Source organism: Carya illinoinensis, chromosome 11, assembly GCF_018687715.1.
Source record: "Carya illinoinensis cultivar Pawnee chromosome 11, C.illinoinensisPawnee_v1, whole genome shotgun sequence".
In the NCBI taxonomy this organism is placed as follows: domain Eukaryota; kingdom Viridiplantae; phylum Streptophyta; class Magnoliopsida; order Fagales; family Juglandaceae; genus Carya; species Carya illinoinensis.
The window spans coordinates 16264145-16285716 of record NC_056762.1 but is presented as its reverse complement, the minus strand read 5'-3'; the positions used below and the strand labels follow the sequence as shown (position 1 = coordinate 16285716).

At 36.6% G+C, this 21572-nt stretch overlaps 1 protein-coding gene across 16 annotated transcripts in view; it reads left to right on the top strand.

The window, feature by feature from the left end:
* The first annotated feature begins 5347 nt into the window (after nt 1–5347).
* The window catches only part of LOC122280897 (protein RRNAD1), a 35051-nt gene continuing 18826 nt past the window's right edge, over nt 5348–21572 (top strand). For 12 of the 16 annotated variants that reach the window (XR_006230084.1, XR_006230083.1, XR_006230080.1 and 9 more), the window contains exons 1-8: nt 5348–5529; nt 5620–5715; nt 5957–6040; nt 6644–6718; nt 6862–6942; nt 10035–10174; nt 10802–11047; nt 12632–12806. Coding sequence is in view for 11 of the 16 variants with exons in the window: in XM_043092015.1 (XP_042947949.1) it covers nt 5404–5529; nt 5620–5715; nt 5957–6040; nt 6644–6718; nt 6862–6942; nt 10035–10174; nt 10802–11047; nt 12632–12806 (1023 nt within the window). In the remaining 5 variants the exon portion in view is untranslated. The remainder of the gene's footprint in view (nt 5530–5619; nt 5716–5956; nt 6041–6643; nt 6719–6861; nt 6943–10034; nt 10175–10801; nt 11048–12631; nt 12807–21572) is intronic. The other 4 variants (XM_043092012.1, XM_043092010.1, XM_043092009.1 and 1 more) reach the window with 4 other exon arrangements.

Sequence of the window (21572 nt, the reverse complement as noted above, 5' to 3'; positions counted from 1 at the left end):
CTTGAAGGGGAGAAAGCCATGCACCAAAGTGCATGGCTTCGTGCTAACTCTGGGTTCAGACGGAGATTATCTTTGCCTTTAGCAATGACAGTGTAGGGGAAAAGGTGGTACGCAGGGCAGCAGTTCATCGTGAGGAGGGTTCTATGGGCAGTACTGAAGCTGGAGAACGGCTGCCGGTGCCGAAGGAAAAAGTGGCACAAAACATGGAGGAAGGTGGCAGTTGCGATAACAGTGAGATTGGAGGTTTGAATTCAAATTTTCCTGATAAGATAGAAACTGTTAAGAGTTTAAATGTGGGATTTCAAGATAATGAAAGGGAGAGAGAATCGGGGAAATTAGTTGCGAACTCTATGGAGTTTCAAAATCCATCGGTGCTGGTTGTAGATATTATTGCTGTAACAGAAAATGGTGATAGAGCTGAGGTGGTGGGCTTGAATGGGCTTGTGGGGAAATGTGGGCTATCGGTTGGGCCTACTTATGTGAATGAGGCTTTTGAGCAGGGACTTGAGCAGAGTGTGACATCGATGGCCACATGCACTTGCTCTATCTCAAGGAAGAATAAGGTGACTCCTAAGGTAGTTTATGTGCATCCTACTGCTGCTAAAGGAATTCACAAGTGGAAGAGAAGAGCACAGTCTCAGGGGAAATCTACCTCATGTTTAGATAACTTGTCTGGAAAGAAAAGGCTGGTTGATGAGGATGATGAGGTTTTAGCTGAGTTGGTGGTTTCAAAGAAATGGAAGGGTGATGCTTACCTTCTTAAAGAATTGGCAGAGGCTGGGTCCTAGCCCCACCAATCATTATGAAAATTTTAAACTGGAACTATTGGGGGCTTGGGAACCCCCGAATAGTTCAAAGTCTTGGCCTTCTAACAAAGGCAAAAGGTCCCGAGGTGTGTTCTTAATGGAAACAAAGTTGTGGTTAAAACATGCTCAAATGGTGGCGAAGAAACTTAACTACGAAGGGTGTTTTGTAGTTGAGGCTATTGGTAGAAATGGTGGCCTTCTACTGTTATGAAAGCAGGATGTTAAAGTAGAACTACTGAATCACTCCCAAAGACATATTAATGTCTTCATTACTGATGAACCAGATGGATCTCGGTGGCTTCTCACCTGTTTTTATGGGAATCCTGAGGTTAGTAAGAGAAAGGGTGGTTTTGAATTATTGAATTCTTTCAAACCTACTGAATTGGGGTGGTGTGTCATTGGGGACTATAATGAAATTCTTACTAATGATGAAAAGGTTGGAGGAAAAGTAAGGAGTGAGGGGCAGATGGACTTGTTTGGACAGGTTCTAATCAAAGGTTCTCTATTTGATTTGAGATGGAGAGGTGACAAATACACATGGTCAAATTGTCATGAAGATGCCTCTTTTACTAAAGAGAGGCTTGATAGAGTATTAGCTAATCAACAATGGATGGAGGGTTTTGCTAATTATCAGGTGGATATTCTAACTGCTAGATGTTCAGACCATAAACCTGTCTTACTTTCTTGCTTGTATGCACACAGTGAGCAGAACTTTGCACCTCGCAGTTTAAGTATGAAGCCAATTGGAGTCGAGAAGAAGGATGCAACAATATAGTGGCTATTGAATGGTTGAAGCAGATGGGGGGTGTGAACAAGTTAGCAAGTGTACAGACCAAGTTAGAAGCATGCAGTAAGAAACTAAGGCAATGGAGTAGGCATATGGACCAGGACAGATCAAAGGCAATTAAGGAGAAAACAAGGCTCATCAATCAATTGCAAAGAGACAAGGGACCCAGCAACATACAGAGTCAGAAACAATTGCACAAGGAGTTAGAATTTCTGTTGGAACAAAAAGACCTCAAATGGAAACAAAGAACTAAAAGGCACTGACTTGAGAAAGGGGATAGGAATACAAAATTCTATCAGCGTGTGTTAATCAAAAAAGGAAGAAAAACACCATAAAATAGATCAGAGGCGAAGATGAGGTGATACTAACAAAGAGTAGTGACATTGCACATGGTTTTTGGCTGCATTTCTCGAAAGTGTTTCTTTCGACTTCTCCCACAAGAGAGAAGATTGATCAAGTTATTAGTGGGTTAGAACAAAGAATATCAGATGATATGCTACTAAGCTTGAACAGGGAATTTCTAAGGGAGGAAGTTGGTGTGGCTTTGAAGCAAATGTCACCTTTTAAGGCACCTGGTCCTGATGATTTTAGTGCTGGTTTCTACCAAGATCATTGGGAGATTGTTGGAGCTGAAGTGTCTCAAGCTGTTCTTGACTTTCTAAGCAATGGCATTTTGCCTTCTGGTCTTAATCACACACACATTGCTTTAGTTCCTAAGGTAACTTCTCCTATTTCTTTGCATGATTTTAGACCTATAAGCTTGTGTAACTTTATCTACAAGTTGATTTCTAAAGTCTTAGCAAACAGATTGAAAGGGGTGATCTCTAAGATTATTTCCTAGAACCAAAGTGCTTTTCTACCAGGAAGACTTATTACTGATAACATTATGGTTGCATATGAGATGTTGCATACTATGCAATCAAGGCAAAAGAGTAAGGTGGGCAGTATGGCTATCAAATTAGATATGTCTAAGACTTACGATAGGGTAGAGTGGGACTATTTGGAGGCTATGTTACTCAAGCTGGGGTTTGGTGAAAGATGGACTGGCTTACTTATGGCTTGTGTCAAATCAGTGAGTTACTTAGTCAAAGTTAATGGAGCTGCAGGGGACATCTTTTATCCTTCAAGAGGGCTACGACAAGGTGATCCATTATCACCATATTTGTTTCTTATCCGTGCTGAGTGATTGAGTTCCTTACTACAGCAAGCAGATAGAAATGGTGTCCTAAGAGGGGTAGCTACTTCTAGAGGAGGTTTGAGGATTAACCACCTTCTATTTGCTGATGATTGTATCATTTTTTGCAAAGCAAAACAAGAAGAATGGTTCAATGTGGAACAGATATTGTGGAAGTATGAATGTGCAACTGGTCAGTTTCTTAATAAACAGAAAACTTCATTATTATTCAGCAGTAACACAAATCCTCTAGCTAAAGCTTTAATTACCTAGTCTACTAATGGAGTGGTTTGTGGGAATTACAACAAGTACTTGGGCTTACCAACTGTGATTGGTAGGTCTAAATACAATACTTTTTGTGGAATTAAGGAGAAGATATGGAGAAGAATATGCGGTTGGAAATATGTCCTTTTGTCTACAGCAGGGAAAGAGATTTTAATCAAAAGTGTGCTACAAGCAATTCCTGCCTATATTATGAGTGTGTTTAAATTTTCCTTGTATGTTGTGGAAGGAGATAGAGGCAATGTTTTCTTGGTTCTGGTGGGACCATAATAAAGCTGGGAAGGGTATCCATTGGAGGAGTTGGGAAAAGTTAGGCCTAGTGAAAGGCAACGGAGGCTTGGGGTTCAGAAATTTAGTAAGTTTTAATAAAGCTTTGTTAGCAAAGCAAGTTTGGAAGTTTATGCAGGTTCCCACCTCTTTAGTCTCTCAAGTTTTCAAGCATAAATATTTTCCTCATTGTCATCTATTAGAGTCTAAGATTGGATCCTCTCATTCTTACATTTGGAGGAGTTTATGGTCTGCTCTAGTTCTAGTAAAGGCAGATTCTATTTGGAGAGTTGGGAATGGGGAAAACATCAGAATTTGGCATGATAGGTGGTTGCCTAAACCTACAACTTATATGGTACAAACTCCTATCAATATGTTAGATTCTGAAGCTAGAGTGATAGAATTAATTAATGTGGAGAACTGAGTATGGAAGAAAGATTTGATAGAGGCTGTGTTTAATAAAGAAGATGCTGAGTTGATTTCTAGTTTGCCTGTCAGTATGAGAGGAGTAACTGATAAGCTTATGTGGGTGAATTCTTGTAATGAGAGGTTTTCTATTAAGAGTGCTTATTTCTTGGATTCTGATATGAGAATACACTCTCATGGGCAGCCTTCCAATGATGGGGTTTGGGATGGTCAATGTAAGACAGTTTGGCATTTGCATGTTCTTGGGAAGGTGAAGCAGTTTATATGGAGGGCTCTCAATGATATCCTACCTACGAAGGGGACACTAGCCAGAAAAAAGATTGTGAATGAGGGGTTTTACCCTGTCTGTACCAAGGAGGTGGAGACTATTTTGCATGCTCTTTGGTCTTGTCCTGCTTCAACATATGTTTGGGGTGAAGTAACTAGCCCTGTGAGGAACAGATTGCTGCAGTGCTATATTAGTTATGGAAAAGAAGGAATAGGTGGGTCTTTGATCAAAAATTCCAAAGTCCATCTATGCTATACAAAACTGCTACAGATGATCTTGAAGTGTTCAAGCAGGTGGATCAGATGCAAAAGTAGCAAATTAATGAGACAGAAGTTCAGTTGCAAGCACGAGTCAGGGTGTTATGGGAACCAGCTGTGGAAACTTTTTACAAGTTCAACTTTGATGCAGCTTATATACAAAATGATAGAACTATGGGAATTGGTGGAGTGTTGAGAGACCATAGGGGTGATGCAGAGATGGTGTTATATGCTCCTAAGGCACATGTTCCTTCTACTTTTTATGCAGAATGTTATGCACTTATTCGGGCCATGTAATTGTGTCATGAGTTGAGGATCTCTAATGTAATCTTTGAGGGTGATTCAAAGCAGGTGATTGATAGTATCAATAGTAATTGTGTAGATTGTTCGTGGAAAGGACAACTGATTGAAGATATTCAGTTCCTACTAGCAAGCAGGCTAACTGGAGGGTACTGTTTGTAAAGAGAGAGGGAAATCAAGCAGCTCATGCTGCTGCACAATATGCCAAGTTTTTAAATTCAGAAGTAGTTTGGATGGAAGAAGGACAATGGGAGATTATGTCTATTATTTTGAGAGATAAAGATTGTATTGTTTCTTGATGATTAATGAATTTTCAGTTTCAAAAAATAAAATAAAATAAATATTTACATGATATAATTTAATTTAAATATAAATATTAAAATTTAAATTATACAATTAAATCTTAGCATTTACACTATATTAATGCCAAAAAATAGAATAACTGGTTATATAATACAGTAGTGCTACTATACTGTCCATATATATATATATATATTTTTTTTTAATATTGAAGAATTTGAGGAGGGGGATTGAACCCAAAATCTCACTTGTGGAAGCCGAATTTCATGACATGTGAGCCATTTGTTCTTGGCGATACCGTCCATATTGGATCATTGGGTGTTCATCTAATGCAAATTATACTTTTTTTTTTTAATATTTTTAAAAAATAAAAAAATAATTACATTTTTTAAAGTACTGTAACTAAACCATACCAACAGTGAGATTGAGAGATAAAGCGAGGCGACGTACTCTCATTTTTACCTATATAATAATCCAACTCACAATAATTAGGACGCAGTATCTTCGGCTCCTCATCTCAATCGTCGGTAACGACAATGAGCGGGACTTGCAAGTACTCGTGTGACACTGCCACACACACCCTGCAATGGATCAACGCCATCATCGACTTCCTCAGACCCTATGCCTTCTTGATACACACTCACGTGGTCAATTTCTTCAAGGTCCGAAAGTTTCCTTTTCATTTTCTGGGCGGCCGAACGGGGAGTCGGAGTCATTACCTATAATTGTGACAAAATTGATGATGTTGCCAGGATAGACAGTGGGAAGCTGTTGATAAAGAATGGATGGATTGCCTGAGGAAGGACCCTGTTGAAAATCTTCTGCTTATTCCTTCTGGAGTGGTCCAGGTCTGCTCTTCTTAATCGCAAATTTTCTTTTAATCAAATCTTGACTGGGTGGCTTCCATAGGAACTATACCCATAGCCTATGCCATTGGTTCTTCTGTGTAGGTCTGATATATTTGCATGCATTCTTAGTTGTCTTCAATGATACGGATTAATTTATTGCCGTTGGTATACGCTGTTGGTTACAGCTAGTATCTCTGTTAATATGATAGTGTCATTTGATCATAACCCACATTGATGGTAGGATCACTGGCCTGTTTCGCTGAAGGATTTTGTACTAAACTTGAGGTCTCTTGTGTTTCCAAGAGAGCCGGCGGACTTGCACATGGTATGGTGTTTTCAACCTGCTGTTGACATCTTACTTTGTGTAAACTTGTATGTATCTCTTTTCTGTATTTGCATTTATTGGAGTTCGTGCTGTTTGATAGTCAGAGTCTAGTTGTGCTTCCCGTGACAAAGGGTCAAGAACTACATTCAAAGATAAAAATCAACAACAATCATGAACAATCAGTTGAAAATGGAAAATGATTTGTAGATGGTGAGAGTTTGACCATTTTGCTAACATTGTTAAGTTTTTTTTTTTTCCAATGGTCACTAGTTTGAGTCCCCTCAGGGCCACTGGAGGTTTACCTGACCGTTAACTTCAGGGTCCCGTGAGATTAGTCGAGGTGCGCATAAGCTGGCCCAGACACCCAAGGATATCAAAAAAAAAAAAAAAAAAAAACATTGTTAAGCTTTTGATATGCTTCTGTTTGTCATTACCTTTTTTTTTTTTTTTTTGTCGGTAATAAATTTATCCTGGAAAGTGCAGTTACACACGAAATTTGAGGGTTATGCTTAATTCTTCAATTTATTGTTGTTCTTTTGCATATTTGTTGTTCCCTTTCATTGTCTTGACACATAACCTAGATAAGCTCTTGATTTCTGGCAGTCATTACCTGACCTGCACATGGTTTCAGTGAATAGCGTTCTTGCTCAGGGCATGAATATGAAGAAAAAACATGAAGTAGGCCGCTGATTTACTCAGTTTCTTAATTTCATGTTTCATATTTTATAATTATTCTCAATTTATCTCTGAATGTGGGTCCTTATATTATTCATGAAATCAACTTTGTTTTTTGATAAGTATGAAATCAACTTTGTTAACAGGTGGAAGTTCTTTCTGCTATTGTTAGTTCAATTGCTGACAGTGTAAGAGCTCATACCATTGTCGATGTTGGTGCTGGCCAGGTGTGCCCTCAATTTCTTCTCTGCCTTTTCCTCTAGAAATTATATATGAGACTATCGTTATCTCCATGTCATCGTCACTTGTCTACTAGCTGTTTACTTGCATCTTAGTCTATAAAAGAGAAGAAAATGGGTTTCTTTGCAATCGTATGGTCATCTATTCTTTTACCCGTTAAATGTTGATCCTGCATGTTCAACTCATATATACTTCTGACGAAACTTTGTATGTGTATGCGTATATGCATGCTTTGTGCCTCTGTGGATAAATCATAAAAATATACTTTTATAAAATTCTGTGGAAGCATTTAGAAAAATTCTCAACTCTTTTTTTTATCAAAAGTATAAAATAAAATACAATGTGATGGTATATTGGTATTTCTAGGGCACACAGCCTCATGTAAAAGACTCCTGGGAGCTTAATGCTTCCTTTGGGCAACCCTTATTCTCTCTTACTTTGTGCACTTATTTTCCCCCACACGATGTGGTTTTACTGATTTCTTAAAACCAATGAACAAATCACTAGGAATCTATTGACATCCACATCAGAAAATTACGTTCTAAAATACTGGACCCTAGTTTGCCAAAATAAAAGCCCTAGGGTTTCCCAGTGTGATGACAATACAAGTTAATTTTCGTGAAACTAGCATGGTTTATCTGCTTACCTTGTGATGTGGGTTACCAACTATGGCATCCAACTCCTACACCGTTGCTGTTTATCTTTTAAATATGAATTATCCTTTAGGTTAATAACAAATGCATATCATGCAAACCCTAATGGCTAATTTCAAGAATTTTAGATTAGAGTTACGAACTTCATCAATGTTTGGGTACAATCAAATAACAAAACGCGGGAACTGAAGTAATCAAAACACCATACAGATGGTATACTATCAGAAGCTAAGAAAAAATCAAGGGTTAGCTAAGCCCAAAACATTTAAATATATTAGAAACTGGTCAACATAACAATCTGTGTATTGGAGACAATTTTCTAGTTTAACAGAAGACTTGCTTGACTGTTACTGGACACTCACAGTCCACTTGATGAAATTCAGACAGAGGTTGCTTGGCCTTCATTTGAATGAACACAGTATTTTCAGAAATTTTCATAAACGTCGCAACATTGATTTTAACCCTAAAAAACTTCTAACACAATCCTGCTTAAAAATTCTCACGCTAGAGGTTATTAACATATCACTTTAGTATTTTTCAAACCATGAGCATTGAAAGTAAAAATTGGGCAATTTCATCAACCAACTTGCATGCTATAGTTATACTCAACATCAGTGAACTTGAATACGTTACAATACTATGAATATCTGTCCATGATCATAGAATGCCATAAATAAGCATGTACTTGGATCAAATAATTACAACTCAATGGAAACTGTCTAATCCAATTATACCACCACATCTCATATCCTAATAAAATATTTGAACACGGATTTTCAAATTCATGCTACAATTCCCTTTTTCCATTTGACATGTAAATTTCAAGCATAGACTCAAGCATAGACTCAAGGTTGTTCCACATAAGGATTAACACATGCTGTCCAATGTCAACTTCAAATTTCATCAAGCTATAGGTCACCGTTATACATACTTCTCAATCTCAGATTTGCTCAATTGACTTGTGATGCTTAGCATACATTATAATCTCTACTTGCTATAAACTTATCATTCACCAGGCATGCATGTAGCTCACTTATTTCAAGATAGAGGTTTATAATACCTCATTATTGACATATCTAAAATTTCATAACTTTTAAGTCCACAATTCAAAGTTACAATGTTTTACAAGTATCCAATGATTTGTGGCTTCCTATAATAATTATATCCATACGTAAGAGGTAGGATTGATTGGGATCAAGATTTGAAATTCTTGGGTCTTACTTGGCATTTGCTTGACTCTTACTTGTGTGATCATGTGACATGTCCAATGGAAACTTCAGGTTGATTAGTTGTGTGACAAGCATTCATAATGCTATCACAGAAACTTCACATGGCACTCATGCGACATTAGCTTGAGCAAATTGGTTGAATGCTTTCAAGTTAAAAACCTCTCACAACTTTTCCTTTGACTCTTTCTCAAGTAAACCAGTTAATCACTTTTGAGGTCCATCGAATGCCTAATTATCAAGACCACACTTCATAGTTTGAAAAGTATTAACTTTTGGCTAGCACATCTTTAATATTGTTCAAATTCAACCCCCTAGGGGTGGCTTAAGTGGTAAAAGCCTTAGTCTTGGTGGTATGCTCCCTCAAGATCTAAGGTCCAAACCATTTAGTGCAAACAATTTCTAGGGGCTATTGGACTGGGGGAATTCCTCCTTGCATTACTGGAGGTGCATTTGGGAGAAACTCCTTGCGAAGCACCTATGCACCCCCAGGGTTAGTCAAGACTTCGTTCCGGACACCCAATGCCAATAAAAAAATATTGTTCAAACTCTCGCACTTTGAAAACCTTGTCCATTGTACGATTCATGCTTTTCCTGTTTAGAATATGTTTTTAATTTATTATTTTCATGTGGATTTTCATCTTCACCATAGCTTCAGTTCTTATACATGAGTGATGCTTGGTCTCATCCTTCATATATGAATGTGCAAGGAGAAGAGAGCTTTTGTGAAGAGGTAATACATAAGAATATGAATCTGTGGGGTAGAAAGAGCCAGTTGCATGCAAGTGGCCACAGCGCTAGATACACATGATGGTATTTGGGAGGGATGTGCAAAGAATTGTGGTGTGGGATTCCAGTATATAATGTCTGACTTTGCTCAACTGTAGCTAACTTATTTTTGCTGTATTACTTGCTCATGAAGCCTATATAGATTGGCTGATGTAAGAAGTTGATATATAGACCATATTCTTTTCTGATGATTTGTTTGTATGAGAGTTCTGCTGAGGTTTTAAAGCTGTTGTAGAATTTTTTTATGAACCTTAACATCTTCCCAACAAGGCTCAAGAGAGTTTAGATATCTCATAAATATAAGAAAAGTCAAGTCAATCATATGCCGGGTTCAATCATAATCTCATCAATCATATGGTTCTTTTTCATTAATCCTGTATTTCAGCATCCGTGATTATAATCTTCTTGTAGGGTTATCTTGCACAAGTATTATCCTTTCAGTATCAACACTCTGTGATTGCGATTGATGCATGTTCTCACCATGGAAGGGTCACAGATGCACGTGCAGAACGAATAAAGAAGCATTATGCAGCTCAAATGCGTAAATCTAAGTATGGGATAGACAAATCTTTTCCTTTGAATTCCCTTGTCTTTATTTATGCTATTGCTTTATCTATTTTGTTTTCTTATTTGCTTTTATTTGTATTTTATTTGATTTTTTGCTTCTTGCAATCGGTAAGTCTATGGTACCTTCCAGGTAGTACAGAGGCCTCAACGCATGTCTCATGTTAAGAAATTGAAACTTCAGTTGATGTCTCCTACTGTGGATTTTGTGCTCTGATGAACTAGTAATTCAGTCTATGGACTTGCATATTTAGCAGTTAGCAGTATTTCTTCTACCATAAATGAGAAAGAATTGCTACTGCTTTGTTATATAATGCCATCTGTCAATCATTGAGTGTTGTTAAAAAGCTAGCAGGTGTAAAAAAAATTCTTTGGCTTATTAATTTACCCCCACTTATTGTCTCTTTGACCATGAAAGTAGGTTGTAATTTAGGAAATGCTATCATTTGTTAATGGAAGTTGGCAATCTCTCTCTCTTTTTCTTTTAACTTATTGCACAAAGTCTCTAAGATGTCTAGCTTGGTGATGCTAATTTGCTATCGTAATTGGGATGTTAGTTTGCTTGCCTTTCACTTCCTGACAAGCCCCCCTATCTTATAAAACTTGTTTGTTAGATCAGGAAACTGGAGCTTCAATGTGCCCAAGACAATCACCTGTCGTGTAATTTCCATTGATATGTTGAAAACATTGATAGGCATGTCTCTTCATAAAGGTGATGCTGAGCACCTTGGATTGTTCAAAGAAGATAACGCAAAACTTATAGACGAAGAACCAAAATCTCAATGTGTTGCAAACAGTGGTACTTCATTGGTACTTGCAGGACTTCATGCTTGCGGTGATCTTTCAGTAACAATGCTTAAGTGAGTGTCAAAATATGTTTTATACTCTATCCTTTTACATTTTGAGTTAATTGCACATTGTGTTTGCTCCATGTTTCTATAGGCGGGCTCCAGTAAACTTGGGGGATTATGAACTTCTTCTTCTTCTTTAGAAAAATATGCTAGGAAATCTTGACAACTTAGCCAGCTGAAAGGGCAGGTAATAGCTGACTTTATATCTGAATTCACTGGAAGTGAGTGTGAACAACTAGTACCTGTAGAGGAAGTAGATAATTGGGTGATCTATGTAGATGGGTCATCAAATCTGGCAATCCCCAGCGCAGTAGGTCACAATGGATGAAACTAGAGTTTTCGGTGAGGTCAGCTATATGGGAGGTGGCCTTTAGGCTCTTTACCAGCACATCATCTACGTACAATTTCATATTATTGCCAATCTGCTCCATGAACATCAAATTCACCAGCCTTTGATAAGTGGCTCTGTCGTTCTTAAGTCAAAATGGAATAGGCCATTTCAAGTTCTAACGTGCAGAGGACCCATAGCTTGAGATGACAAGTTACAAAAATGAGTCTTTATATAAAAGCAAATTTAATCGGAGCTTGAAAAAATGGTTCGATTCAAGCCAATTCAAATTGAATTGGTCAAAAACTGAATCGATTTTTGTGAAATTTTTTAATCGTTCACCAAAACACTTCAATTGGCCTATTTAGGCCAATTTGGACTAATTCTATCTGATTTCAAACCGATTTGAGCATATTCCATCTGATTGAAACTGTATTTATTTTTTAAGTTGTGTCTGATCATTGTGGTTTTTTTCTTGTACAAAAAAATGATAGAACTTAACTTATATTATTATTATTATTATTATTATTATTATTATTATTATTATTATTATTTATCATTGTGCTCATTAAGAATGGTTGAAAAATTGAAATATAAAACATGTAGTTCTTTATTTTCTTTAGTTGAACAGAAAAAGTTAGGAAATGAATGAGCATTTTGTATTAAATTTGTGATTGTGCATAAAATACTACATTTTCCATGTGCTTATAACTTAATAGTCTTTATCTTTTTCGTATATGAGGCAAAAAAAAGTGTACAATTGAGATTAAATACATGAATTACATGTTTATTGTAACTATTTGGGTTCATATCATATTTTTTATTGAAACTAGTCAATAAATTTATATTTTATATTCTTTTATACATTAAATGCTTGAATTGCATTATATATGATTTTTAATGTTTTTATCAAGAATGAAATAGCCAATTCAACATTCTCATGAATAGTGCGATTCGGTTTGTGGAATCACCCAATAAATTGAATTGGTTTGTACCTTATTTCAAACCTGATTCCGATTATTCAAGTCTTGATATTAATGGCGTAGATATGTGTCAGGATTGAAGTACTACATCATCCATACTCCTAAAGTGCCATATTCCGATTAGTTTTCCTCTAGCAAGTGTAAAATAAAATTGGATAAACCATGAAAATGTAAATTAGTCAAGGAACTGCAATACATAATGTCAAAACACTAAAACTTCAACTAAAATAAATTACTTTTCAGGGTCTGATAAGAAGGAATGTTTTGTCTTTTTTGTATCAGGGCGTTTTTGGAGTGCAAAGATGTTAAAGCTGTTGTTAGCATTGGGTGTTGTTACAACTTATTGTCCGAAGAAGGTGCTGACAATATTGAAACCCACTGTGGGTTTCCTATGAGTAGTGGTGTTAAGTCAGCTGGCTTTCCACTTGGAAAGAGTTCTCGTGATCTTGCTTGCCAGGTATAAGCATATCTTGCTTTTCTTGTTTTTGCTCAATACTAGAGCAACATCATACGAATTTTATACACATGAATCCATTTTTCTTTTGTAAAACTAACTTGAATCACTTTTGTGTTACATTTGTGGATGGTCATTCCTATCTAACATGATTATCAAACCCAATGTATAAGTGATAAATTGGGGTTTATCAGGACCAATGTTGCAGTTTCCAGAATATAATGGGATCTTCATAAAGTTGGTCATTATGAGTGTTATGACAATTGGGAAGTCCAAAGGCAAAAAGAAGGGGAATCATTTGCTCATTATGAGTTAAAACCCAATTGGGCAACGAAATTTCAAGTTATGATAATGCCAAAGAGTATGGGTCTCTTTATTCAACCTATATGTATGAGAAAGACTCTTCATCAAACATCTCATGTTCACACACCACAACAAAATGGTTTTGCTGAACTGAAGTATTGCGATTGAACTTTGATATTTCAAATGCATGTCCCAAACATTTGTTAAGTGTGGTATGAAGTTGTTACTGCATTTTTTTTAATTAATCAGATGCCTTCCTCTGTACTTGATGGAGAATTTTTTCACTCTTACTTCCTACCACTTCAATCTTCTCTATACACTAATCTTTTTAGATGTATCTGCTTTGTGCATGATCTTGGTCCCGGATTGACAAGCTCAATCCTCATTCTATTAAATGCTTCTACCTTGGTTACTCTTGCACTCGAAATGGTGTTGCTACTACAGTTTTTCTTTGGATGATATTTCTTTAGTGCGGATGCCACATTTTTTATTCCACACCATATTTTTCCGCCATTTGCTGGAATGATTGCAATATTGACTCCATTCAATTTCCTCTTTTGAATTCATTTCGATCTCAAAGCATTGGTGCTCTAAAACTGTAAACGTCCGTCCTACAGTAGGGGTGAACAAAAAACCCGCTAACCCAACCCGACCTGTTTTCCCGATCTTTTCCGACCTGAAAACCCGACCCGTTTATGTTTGAAATCGGAAATGCAATTGTTGCACCCATTGAGCTTTTTATCGGATATTACCCGTTACCCGAGAAAATCTAGAATGAGTCAAGCCTTTCTTTCTTAGACACCAAGCTAGAAGAAGTAGTTGCGATCAAAGAGCTATTGTGTATCGCCACCACATCAGTGTCCTTGGAAATGTCTTCCATGCTGTAAAGAAACACATTCTTGATCATGTCGTGCTCTATGCTCCCTTCTCCAACAGCCGCCAACCCATCCAGTGCAAACAAACTTTGAGATGTCGGATGAGGAGATGTAGGAGTCGATTCTTGGGTTACGGACGCTGCATCGGATATTTCATCATCATCTATACTCCTAGAGATTTAGCTTTCTATGTCAATTATTTCCTCCATTGATTCTCTCTTCTTTATCTTAATAAAGCAAAAGTTTTTGTGTGGAAAATGGTTCCAATCTGTGTTATGTGGTGCATATGGCGAGAGCGCAATGAGCGGATATTCGAGGACAAGGAGCGGACACTAGTGGAGCTTTGCTCTCTTTTTTTCTCTTATTTAGTCCTCTGGGCCATCGCTGTAAACTTTAATGGCCAAAATATGCACGATTTTCTTTTGTCTTCTTTAGCATCTTAGATAGGTTTTATCTCTTGTATAACTTCTTGTTTTACTTGGGCTATGCCTATTCATATTAATACTATCGTTTACCTATCAAAAAAAATAAAGCAAAAGTTTCTCTCTCTTCTAATTTGGGAAGCAATTGCTGAAATTAAGAAAGAATCACGGAGAAGAGAAAGGAAATTTGAATTAAACAACATAGAATATTCAGGAATTACAACTGAGCACCCATGAGCTAGAATTGGGATGGGAGAGAAGATAGATGGATCGAGGTTGAATTAAAACCAATAAGACAACATGAAAAAGAAAAAAAAAAGTGAAATGGGGTTAAAAAAAAATGGAAAACCCGAAAATAATTGGATTGGATAATCGGGTAATAGAAAAGGTTACGAAACTGTTGTTTCAGTAGTGGACTCATTCGGGGTCGAGCCAGGATATAGGAAATTCGGGTCTGGCCGGACGGATGGATAGCCCTAACTGGTAGTGATACAGTCAATTATTTTAGAAATGTGAGGGACTGGATGATACTAACTTGTTAAAACATTTCTTACTTTTTCTCGTGCACCAGGTATAGAAGATTCCATAAATAAAACTAATACATACTTTAAAATTAAAAGAGAGTGTGCGCAAGCATTTGTTAAAAACTTAATTAACAAAATAATTATTTTACAAATTTATGAAAGTGTGCCTAAGCCTCTGTCCCTTCTCCCTTGGCCAAGTCCTGTACTGCAACTTTGTCTACAATTCTAACTTGGGACATTCACACATTAAAAAAAAAATGAGTTGAATACTTAGTAAGTATTACTTCATATCGTAAACATATAAACATAGCTTTTCTAGTTTTACAATTTCATTCATAGTCTCCTTCTGTCACGTTTTTCACTTCAGTCTTCTTAGTGCATATAAATCCTTTTTCACTTCAAATAATTCATTTCTTTATAAAAGGAAATTCAATTCTTCAACATTCATTTACATATACATTAATTATAAAAAAAAATTCATTTACATATTCATTAAAAGTTTTGCTTTTTATTGGCAGTACACACTGCTACGTCCTGTGTGTTAGGTTAGCAATCCTTGAGTCCACAATTCCACCTAGGACTGACTGATGCAATTCAACCCATTGAGATGGTCATCATTAGGTGCAACTAATAAGCCAACTGGCAATTTGCCCATTTAGTTGGTACCATAGCATCATAACGTTCATGTGGCCCCTCATTTAAGCTTTAATGCTTTTAATCCTTCATTTCTTGCATGTTTGGGATTGTGGTGGGTAATATAGCTTTTAGCTTTAGGTCTTTTAGTTTTAGAGCTTAAGTAATATGCTCTAGCATTAAAAAACTATATACTGTTTGGTAACCATATGTCTAAAGTACTTTCAAATATGTTACATTTGTTTAGAAACAATATAAAAAAGTGTTTTTTGATGTAACAATGGTAGAGAAAGTCATTTGATTTTTTAAAGATTATGACCATATCCTTAATAGAAATCTAATTGTATAATCAAATAACAATGAAAATAGTCTAATATAATTTTCAGTAAGTATAATGAAAAAGAATTCTTTCAATGCTTCATAAGTGAAATAGTAATACAATTACGCTCAATATTCATAAGGCAAAGAGCAAAGTTGTAATTATCTGAAAGTTGTATGGGTATTTTCGTCCATTGACAGTCTTTTTTTAAAATAGGAACAACGTTCTGAATTATCCCCAAAAAAACACGTTTGATGAAAATCATCAAATTGATGTTTTCTTGAAATGTACTTTTTAGTTTTTTTAGATTAGAAAGTACTTTAACATGTAACAACCAAATAACCTAATTTTATCATTAAAGAGCTTTTGAATCTATTTAAACACTTTTTACGACGTCTAACGCAACCCCAAACAAGCCCTTCATTTCATTCCTTTCCGCATCTTTGATTGCATTTTCTTCATCTTTCATTTCATTAATTTTATAGCAATTCTATATAACCTTGTGATAACAGCCAAGAAACATTCAGTCCATTGTACTCATGCATCACACTTATTATTGGGATTTGACGGGTAATAGTGACGTCGATATATGCAACATTGGTTACACATCCCATGCATTTGACAATAAAGATGCATCTGCCTAGCATGAAACTAACTTTATGAAATAATTCGCAATGGAAAGGTAGATGTATTAACAATTTTGTACCAGATAAAATGCATCCCAAATTTAAACTTTATATTACATAATGAACATATGTCATGAGGCATGCAAGTCTGTCACGTTTTTTAGTCAAACATGAAATGTTGAGTTTGATCATGACCCCAAATGTTAGGACGGAGGATTTAGTGGAACTCCCTTGTTTACTTTGGAGTGAATAAAATTGAGTGAAATCCCCTGGGTTGACAAAAAACAGTCAATGGATTTCGAATGGGACCAAAAGGTTTCGGAAGTGAAGTAAAAAAGGCACCTAACGCTAGTGGGTGCCACCCATGACTCATGGTAAGTAATTACCATGAGGTAAGACTCTAATTACGTACTCATAGATAGTGGACGGACTTGTGATATGATACGGTAACTAGCATGTAACACCCTGTTTCCCTAGGGTTAATAATAAAGTCATTTTTAGAAATCTCGGGAAAACGGTGTGCCACTAAACTTGACTTAAAAATTTTCTTCTTAACGAAGCACCAAATTCAAAAGATTCCAAAAAATAAATAAAGTTAATGTTTATTAAAATACTTAAAATCCAAAAGAGTCTGCAAAAGCACTTATTTAAAATCAATCAAGTCCCTTGTGCTTAATAAAATTGCTTATTAAAATTAAAAATCATAACACTAAGCATGTCATAAACTGTCTAGGCCTTTGCCTCGCCTCCTTGGGCCAAGTCTTGTCCTGCAGCTCCATCATTATAAAGATCCTCACCTTGGGTGGTTAAAACATAAAAATATACAAAAATGAATCGAATACTCAATAAGCAACACATCATATAAGAAACATAACAAAACATAAGGTTTCTTGAGAAACATGCATACTCATAGTGACATACATAATAACATGAACATGAACCTTATATGTGCATGAAATGCATTAACTTGTCTTTCACTTGTCATAGGCCAATACCGACTGTTGACCCACATGAGTTAGGGTTAGCAAATCTAAGTAGATTTTGATTCTAGCCTTGGCCACAGATTGTGGAATCCATACATAAAGAAGACACACTGGGTGCACTACCAGCACGTACAACCTGGCAATGCAATATGTCCATAACATATGTTACCGTTTTCATATCATAACATAAGCTACTACATATCTTAACATTCATACTTCATCATAATCATACATGCATATCTTCTTGTCATATCTTGTCTTATCATATCATAGATTTCAAGTGAGATCGTGCCTTATCATATCATAGATTTCAAATGAAATGGTAATCTTTCATAAAATGTCATAATACATATTTCCTCACCTAAAATCATGACTTTTCATAAATATCTTCATGCATAAACCATCACCTAAAGTCATGGATTTTGATAAATATTTTAATGCATAACTCTCACATAAAATCATGACTTTTTATAAATATCTTGATGCATAAACCATCACATAAAGTCATTGATTTTCATAAATATTTTGATGCATAACTCTCACAAAAAATTATGATTTTTCATAAATATCTTGATGCATAAACCTTCACATAAAATCATGGATTTTCATAAATATTTTGATGCATGAGTCTTCACATAAAATTATGGATTTTCATAATATATCTTGATGCATATGTCATGTAACTAACATGAAACCAAAAAATTGTAAAAGACAAATCGTTTACCATGCATACGTGTATGGGCATGCTCATGCTACTTACCTTGTAGTGTTAATCCAATATTTCCAGGGCATGACTGATTTCCTATAAAATAGGCAAGTAACTTACATAAATTTCTAATTAAATATGTACTTCATAATTAAAACATAAAATACTAAAATAACCAATATTTCCATAAATCTAAAATCCTCGTAACCATAAAATTAACCTTTCATGGGTTCGAACTCTCATAAATCGATATTCCTCATTAAACCCATAAAAATATTTCATGTCCAAACGTATATTTTCCCTTGATTTTTATCGTAAAAATATCATAAAATATAAATCCTAGTATCAACAATTATTGGGCAAGGGTATTTTTGTAATTTAGAACCCAAGTGCTTGGAGGGTTGCAGCTTGCTAGTTTGTAGTGCTTGGAGGAAAGTGTCGTGCTCTATTTTTCTTGCTTAAAACAAGGGTTATGTCGATCTCACAAGGAGGTGGTTTCGGTTTTCATACAGAGGGTGGTGCAAGGTGGCAATCTGGAGGTTGGATCTCAGACATGTGCTGCAAATGGTTTGGCTGTGGGCTGTGAGGAATAACCAGGCAGACTGAGTGTGTGGTGGTGGTGTAGAGCTTACTGGTGGCTTCCTATGGCTCGGGGTTGCTGGACGTAGAAGAGCATCATGCGGTGGAGGTACCAAGATGGTCAAGGGTGTTGCCCTGGGAAAGGGAGGCTCTACCATGGGCCATGGTGATTGCCTTTGGTTTCAACACGGTGGGGAGAAAACTGTTGAGAGCTTGAGGTTGGTTGTGGCTGGTGGAAGCGTGAGGCAGGCATGCGCTTGTGGCTGTTTACATGGTGGAGAGGAGGGCTACGGCGAAAGGGATGTGAGGTTGCTGTTTCCATGCGTGAAGGGAGAAGCTCTTGATGTTTGCTGCAACCCTAGGTCTTGGTTGAAGATGATCAATACGTGCTTGAGAATGTTATGAAGTATGAAAACTCTGATGGCGATACATGCCATGTTTATTATCATGCATGCTTTATAAACTAATGGTAGCTTAGAGGTTAACTTGCTGAGATTGAAAAATCTCACAATGGTAGTCTTAACTACTGTTCCCACCTGGAATGATAGAAGTCATGACAGGTCCGCATGGAGCACAGCATCCCCATTTGGATGAGGTTGAATAGGACGGGAATGAGTGCGGAGGAGAGCTCCAGGAGATCATACTCAAGTTTCTGAATGTCATTCTGACATTGATAGCCGAGCTGCACAAGTGGCTTGGCGTGTAGTTAAGAATTCTAGGATATCTGTAGTTAAGGAGTTCTTACTCTAGTACAATGTCTCTTTTGTGTTAATGACATGTTGAATTAATGATGAACTTGTTAAAGTATAAATATTATGAAAGTTATTTTGGGATTTAGTTATTTTGGTGCAACTTATGTTTGAACAAAAAAAAATTCCGCTGCGATTATTGCATATTGCTAGAAGCATGTTTGGTGCATTGCATACTATCTGTCATGAGCGGAGATATGTAACCTTGTGTTGTATGTCTCAATGCTTTGATCTCATTCAAATCCAAAGCGGGGGTTGGGGGATTCACAGATCTGTTAAGGGAGAAGAGGCTTACTGTTTTTTCATGGTTCTACAGCAGAGGAGCAGCAGGAGTCGGGCTTCACTTTGTTGCTGTTTCTCATGGATCATGCGATGGCAGTGCTGTGGCTGATTTCAGTTCGCAGTGGTTGGTTTCTTGTTGCTATAGCTTGAAGAACTAGAGTGATCAAAGTAGAAGCTGAAGAAACAAAGGAAGAAATAGAAACAGCAGGCAAAACTGAGAGGTGTAGGGTCTGAAGTTGCTGCATTTTACAGGTCTGGACAGTTGCTACTGCCATGAGCTGAGCCTCTTGCTGCTTGTTCTTCACAGTGGGCCCTCTGTTTGTGGCTCTCCGTGCACTAGACCAAGCTTAAGGGGCAGAGAATTAAAGAGAGAACGAGGGACTTGAGAAGAGGAAAAGAGAGGAGAATGGAGCAAACCAATTCAGGCTGTGTGCTTCGGCTGTTTCACTGCTGCAAGGCTTGGCCACAATGAAGAGAGAGAAACAGTGGGAGGAGAGGCTGAGTTTCGTGCTGCCATGGTGGTGGAAGGTGGCATTGCTGTGGCTTGAGGAAGGAGAAACCAGAGGAGCTGCTGTCGTGTGGGAAAGGAGCTCACTTAAGCTGTCTGTGAACTTTCCTCGAGCTGCTGCTGCCGATCAATGGAAGGGAGAAAAGAAAGAGAGCTGGCTGAAGCATTTGTCTGCAGTGAGAGAAGTGAAAAGAAGAGAAGATGGAGGAGAAAAGAGAAACCGAGAGAGAGCTGTTGTGTGTGTTGGCAGAGAGAAGATGGAGAGAAGAAGAAAGGGATAAGGGAGAAGGTGATTCAAGGGAGGCACTGGTTGACTTTGTGTGGTTGAGAATAGAAGTGGGGAAATAAGGAAAAACAAAGAAAAGAAAGAGAAAGGGAAGAAGGAAATAGAGTAATATGCAAAAACTCTAATTTTTTAAAAAGTATCTAAAATAAATAAAATCAATTTTCTTAAGAATGTTTTAGTGAAAATTATTTTATTTTCAGGGCTTTAAAATTGAATAGGCTCGATTTAGGGCATGCTTGGGTAATGAGATGAGATGAGAATTCTATGAGTAGTAGTGAAATGGTTTGAGTTAATATGCTTTATTGGGTTTGGGAAAAGAGAGAATTTTGAATAAAATATTACAAAGTTCAAATAATGTTTGAATATAATTTTTTAATTATTTTTGTTTGAAATTTGAAAAAGTTGTATCGTTTTTTGTGTTTTGCTTAGAAGTTTGGGAAAATTGTAATGATTAGGTAATGATCAGATGAAAAAGTTGAAGATTTGAAATTGAAAAATATTTTGTGTTTGAGTGATGTTTGGGAAGGAAATTATGAAAACTTTTGAGATTGAGATGAGGTGCCCAAACATAACCTTAATGTAGTTTTGGTTTAATAAAAATTAGAAGGCCCCACTAAATATAAATTTTGGGCTTTAAAATTTTTATGAAAAAATTATATTGCTTGGGCCATGGAAATATCTACTAAAATCAAAATGGGGCTTAGGATATGTGGCTTGAAATAGAATACTTGACCAACCCTAAAGAAGTCGGGTCAGTTGGTCACAAAAACGCTTCACAAAGACATGAAATCATATTTAGCACAAAGGTGCTCTAATGCTTATGGGAGTTACTTGGTGATGGTAGAATATGGTGAGGTGGACAACTGGGTCTTATGGTAATACAAAAGGATGGGAGGGAAGTGGGTGGAAAAGCTTTGCAGCAAAGCTAAGGCAAGCCTTGTCTTTGCATACTACCTTGACTGGTATGGCTTTAT